The following is a 6,000-nucleotide window of genomic DNA, read 5'->3' on the forward strand; positions in this document are numbered from 1 at the left end:
TCACATGCTGTTGTGCAAATGGAATAGACAACAGGTGGAAATTATAGGCAATTAGCAAGACACCCCCAACAAAGGAGTGGTTCTGCAGGTGGTGACTACAGACCACTTCAGTTCCTATGCTTCCTGGCTGTTGTTTTGGTCACATTTGAATGCTGGCGGTGCTTTCACTCTAGTGGTAGCATGAGACGGAGTCTACAACCCACACAAGTGGCTCAGGTAGTGCAGCTCATCCAGGATGGCACATCAATGCGAGCTGTGGCAAGAAGGTTTGCTGTGTCTGTCAGCATAGTGTCCAGAGCATGGAGGCGTTACCAGGAGACAGGCCAGTACATCAGGAGACGTGGAGGAGGCCGTAAGAGAGCAACAACCCAGCAGCAGGACCGCTACCTCCGCCTTTGTGCAAGGAGGAGCACTGCCAGAGCCCTGCAAAATGACCTCCAGCAGGCGTGCATGTGTCTGCTCAAACGGTCAGAAACAGACCCCATGAGGGTGGTATGAGGGCCCGACGTCCACAGGTGGGTGTTGTGCTTACAGCTCAACACCGTGCAGGACATTTGGCATTTTCCAGAGAACAAAGATCGGCAAATTCGCCACTGGCGCCCTGTGCTCTTCACAGATGAAAGTAGGTTCACACTGAGCACATGTGACAGAGTCTGGAGATGCCGTGGAGAACGTTCTGCTGCCTGCAACATCCTCCATGACCGCTTTGGAGGTGGGTCAGTCATGGTGTGGGGGGGCATTTATTTGGGGGGCCGCACAGCCCTCCATGTGCTCGCCAGAGGTAGCCTGACTGCCAATAGGTACCGAGATGAGATCCTCAGACCCCTTGTGAGACCATATGCTGGTGCGGTTGGCCCTGGGTTCCTCCTAATGCAAGACAATGCTAGACCTCATGTGGCTGGAGTGTGTCAGCAGTTCCTGCAAAAGGAAGGCATTGATGCTATGGACTGGCCCGCCCCTTCCCCAGGCCTGAATCCAATTGAGCACATCTGGGACATCATGTCTCGCTCCATCCACCAACGCCACGTTGCACCACAGACTGTCCAGGAGTTGGCGGATGCTTTAGTCCAGGTCTGGGAGGAGATCCCTCAGGAGACCATCCGCCACCTCATCAGGAGCATGCCCAGGCATTGTAGGGAGGTCATACAGGCACGTGGAGGCCACACACACTACTGAGCCTAATTTTGACTTGTTTTAAGGACGTTACATCAAAGTTGGATCAGCCTGTAGTGTGGTTTTCCAAGTGTGACTCCAAATCCAGACCTCCATGGGTTGATAAATTTGATTTCCATTGATAATTTGTGTGATTTTGTTGTCAGCACATTCAACTATGTAAAGAAAAAAGTATTTAATAAGAATATTTCATTCATTCAGATCTAGGATGTGTTATTTTAGTGTTCCCTTTATTTTTTTGAGCAGTATATATATATGTCGGGTCCTTATCCAGCATACCCAGAAGCTACGGAGATAGAGGAACAGAACAAACAACGCGCTCATCCACAACATAGATAAGTATAATAAATATTGCTTATATTAAATATGAACACTGACAAGTGTGAAATGTATGTATTAAGACAGAAGCTAATTTGTGTGTCGACCCACATTGTTAACTTATCTTATAACGGAGCAGGGAGGAGTGATGAATGTGTGCCCGCGGCCAGTGACGGACTTCTAAGTCACAGTCGTCTTGAACTTCTTCCATTTTCTAATAATTGCGCCAACAGTTGTTGCCTTCTCACCAAGCTGCTTGCCTATTGTCCTGTAGCCCATCCCAGCCTTGTGCAGGTCTACAATTAAATCCCTGATGTCCTTACACAGCTCTCTGGTCTTGGCCATTGTGGAGAGGTTGGAGTCTGTTTGATTGAGTGTGTGGACATTTGTCTTTTATACAGGTAACGAGTTCAAACAGGTGCAGTTAATACAGGTAATGAGTGGAGAACAGAAGGGCTTCTTAAAGATAAACTAACAGGTCTGTGAGAGCCAGAATTCTTACTGGTTGGTAGGTGATCAAATACTTATGTCATGCAATAAAATGCTAATTAATTACTTAAAAATCATACGTGATTTTCTGGATTTTTGTTTTAGATCCCGTCTCTCACAGTTGAGGTGTACCTATGATAATTACAGACCTCTACATGCTTTGTAAGTAGGAAAACCTGCAAAATCAGTGTATCAAATACTTGTTCTCCCCACTGTATATATAAAATCCCAGCTAATACACCATACAATCGGTACATCAAAAAATCTCAATTTACATGGCACAGCTATCAAAATCTTGGTCATGAAATTAAGCTGGCACGGTTGAAGTCAGAAGTTTACATACACCTTAGCCAAATACATTTAAACTCAGTTTCACAATTCCTGACATTTAATCCTAGTAAAAATTCCCTTAGGTCAGTTAGGATCACCACTTTATTTTAAGAATGTGAAATAGAGAATGATTTCGGCTTTTATTTCTTTCATCACATTCCCAGTGGGTCAGAAGTTTACATACACTCAATTAGTATTTGGTAGCATTGCCTTTAAATTATTTAACTTGGGTCAAATGTTTTGGGTAGCCTTCCACAAGCTTCCCACAGTAAGTTGGGTGAATTTGGGCCCATTCCTTCTGACAGAGCTGGTAGAACTGAGTAAGGTCTGCATGCCTCCTAGCTCGCACATGCTTTTCCAGTTCTGCCCACAAATTTTCTATAGGATTGAGGTGAAGGCTTTGATGTCCACTCCAATACCTTGACGCCTGAAGGTACTTCAGAGAGTTATTTCATACCGCTCAGGACGTGTTCTGTCTCCTAGAGATGAACGCACTTTGATGTGAAAAGTGCAAATCAATCCCAGAACAGCAAAGAAACTTGTGAAGATGCTGGAGGAAACAGGTACAAAAGTATCTATATCCACAGTAAACCGAGTCCTATATAGACATAACCTTAAAGGCTGCTCAGCACGGAAGAAGCCATTTCTCCAAAGCCAACATAAAGAAGCCAGACTACGATTTGCAACTGCACATGGGGATAAAGATCTTACTTTTTGGAGAAATGTCCTCTGGTCTGATGAAACAAAAATCAAACTGCTTGTCGTTATGTTTGGAAGGAAAAAAAGGGGGGGCTTTCAAGCCGAAGAACACCAACCCAACCGTGAAGCACGGGGGTGGCAGCATCATGTTGTGGGGGTGCTTTGCTGCAAGAGGGACTGGTGCACTTCACGAAATAGATGGCTTCATGAGGAAGGAAAATTATGTGGAGATATTGAAGCAACATCTCAAGACATCAATTAAAAGTTTAAGTTAAAGCTTGGTCACAAATGGGTCTTCCAAATGGACAATGACCCCAAGCACACTTCCAAAGTTGTGGCAAAATGGCTTAAGGACAACACAGTCAAGGTATTGGAGTGGCCATCACAAAGCCCTGACCTCAATCCTATAGAAAATGTGTGGGCAGAACTGAAAAGGCGTGTGCGAGCAAGTTGGCCTACAAACCTGACTCAGGTACACCAGCTCTGTCAGGAGGAATGGACCCAAATTCACCCAACTTACTGTGGGAAGCTTGTGGAAGGCTACCCGAAACATTTGACCCAAGTTAAACAATTTAAAGGCATTGCTACCAAATACTAATAGAGTGTATGTAAACTTCTGACCCACTGGGAATGTGATGAAAGAAATAAACGCAGAAATAAATCACTCTACTATTATTCTGACATTTCACATTCTTAAAATAATATGGTGATCCTAACTGACCTAAAACAGGGAATTTTTATTAGGATTAAAATGTCAGGAACTGTGAAAAACGGAGTTTAAATGTATTTGGCTAAGGTGTATGTAAACTTCCGACTTTAACTGTATCAAAGAGTGAAATGGAACATAAAACACTACACGTCTAATCAGCTGTTTTAAAAACACACACAATCTCAATTGTCTTTATTTTATGATTATTTTATCTAAATAAAGACAGACTGTCCTGTTCAGGCACATATAAATTATACTAATACATATGAAAGGGTCAACCCACAGAAGGAAATTAGTCTGGCTGAAGGTCAGTGCAAAATGCGAAGCATCACAAAAATGTGACAGACAGTCCTTCACTGACGTTTGGCTACTGCTCCTGTGAGGAAAATAGTGAACATAAAAGGGAGTCAATTTTCATTTTGAATTACATCTCAGTACGTTACGCAAGAACAATGTACGATATTGAGCAGAATGTAGGTCCAACATACTATGCATTTGTAACACATCCTCAATACAAAATGTGCATGGATTCTTATACTGACCTTAATGTTTCTCAGAATTAGATATGGTGCTCTCAAATCATTCTGGCAGTTTGTGTATGCCATGCCAAGTCCCATTCCTAAGCCAAAGGCAACTGGCCAGGTGTGTCCTGAGGAAAGCAAAATTTGTCCAAGCTATTTTCTCTTGAAAATACATTTACTCACAGAAATGTCTGAGTCACACTACCGTGATGACCTAAACAATGCTGTGTGCAGATATTTTCTTTTCACATGGTCCTTTCCTAGACTGGGAACTAAGACCACGTGGTCAAGTGAGAGTTTATGTTCCAAATGGTCTGGCCACAATATTTTTAACTCCTGTTGAGTCCCATGTTAATTGACCGAATGCACAGTTTTGGGCTATCGCACTAATTGCGATAGACCAAACACACAGAGAACCAACCAATGTAAAAGCACAACCCCCTTCATTAATGACTTAACGTGTTCACAACATCAAAAGAGCCTCCCTAGATGCAAATTTAATGTGCTAGCTATGTAACTAACATGCATCTGGTCAGGGCTGAGTATGCTCCTTTCCAGCAGAGTTGCAGGAATTGTGGTTGATGCACAAACAGGCCAGCACAATGCAACCTGGCTTGGCTTGGTTCGGTTCAGGTCAGTAGTGTGAAATAGTCAAGGCCACAATGGCTGCTCCACTGCAAATATTCCATATTTTGCATAATCAGTCTGCACCCCATAAAGAATGTTTATCTCTGGCCATTGTTAACAATCCTGTGAACAGTGAAAGTACTCACGTTTGAAGAATACCACAGAAAACACGATTCCTAAGCCCAGACCAGCACCTTAAAACAAGTAACATAGGGAGAAATGTTCAGATAACAGAACTGAGACAGGAAATATGGGGCCAGAACCTGTACTGGCAGAGATGTAGCTAGCCATCTTGTCTCCACCAATGTACATCAAAAAGGATACACGATGAAAGCATTGTATAATGCCAAAGTATCATACCTTTAACACATTTACCTAGAAAATGTAAACGAATATCCAATGGCTTGAGACATCTTATGCCTCTAGGCCCTACCCCCCTTTGGACAAACACTGACAGGTTATAACTATGTAGTAGCAGCAACAATGTTTGCTGGCTACCAAAATATGTTATTCACATCTTGCACGCTAGCCATGTGACTAACTGGACTGACAGTGATTGTAAATTACTAACTGATACTGTAACAGTTAACGTTAGCTATATTACGAGAATAGGATGGCTGGCTGGCTGCTGCTACCACCACCTACTACTACTACTCGTCCTTAGCAGACCTTCTAACTAGCTCAGTAGCTAGCAGTAAGTGATAGCTAGCTAATACTGACATGTTACTTTTAGTTGTATTATCTGGCAAAGCAGACTATAGCTAACGTTCTGGAACAAATTGAGTTATTTACCAAGTTTAACGGCGCTATCTGAGAGGCATCGATCCAGCTTTTTCCCCAGTTCCTTTTCAGACATGTTTAGTTTTTTGCTTGCTAAAAATGTCAAACGCAGTCCTTGGATTTCGGAGCCGTTATCTAGATCTCGCGATAGCTCGTTTTACTTGAAGAGGAACATAATAATACTCCATCTAGCGACTGAACTGGGAAATTCAAAGATAATTTTATAGCCAAGACCAGAAGTCTTAGCGGCATCCCGATTAAAGGGACATTTTCACCAAATCTATCCATCAAGCAGGTGGCCAATATCTTGCAATGTCAGCATTTCCTTTTGCTGTAAAATAAACAGTTTGAGGA

General features: G+C 42.8%; 1 protein-coding gene across 1 annotated transcript; it reads right to left on the reverse strand.

The window, feature by feature from the left end:
* Positions 1-3,878: 3,878 nt before the first annotated feature.
* Positions 3,879-5,795, reverse strand: LOC115101650 (MICOS complex subunit MIC10-like). The gene is made up of 4 exons (XM_029621110.2): positions 5,659-5,795; positions 5,013-5,060; positions 4,261-4,367; positions 3,879-4,094 (listed from the first exon to the last, which is right to left on the reverse strand). Exons 1-4 carry the CDS (start codon positions 5,720-5,722, stop codon positions 4,086-4,088), a joined length of 228 nt encoding a protein of 75 aa, XP_029476970.1. The 5' UTR covers positions 5,723-5,795; the 3' UTR covers positions 3,879-4,085.
* Between the last annotated feature and the right edge of the window lie 205 nt (positions 5,796-6,000).

The sequence above is a fragment of the Oncorhynchus nerka genome, linkage group LG20 (genome assembly GCF_034236695.1).
Source record: "Oncorhynchus nerka isolate Pitt River linkage group LG20, Oner_Uvic_2.0, whole genome shotgun sequence".
NCBI classification, from domain to species: Eukaryota; Metazoa; Chordata; class Actinopteri; order Salmoniformes; family Salmonidae; genus Oncorhynchus; species Oncorhynchus nerka.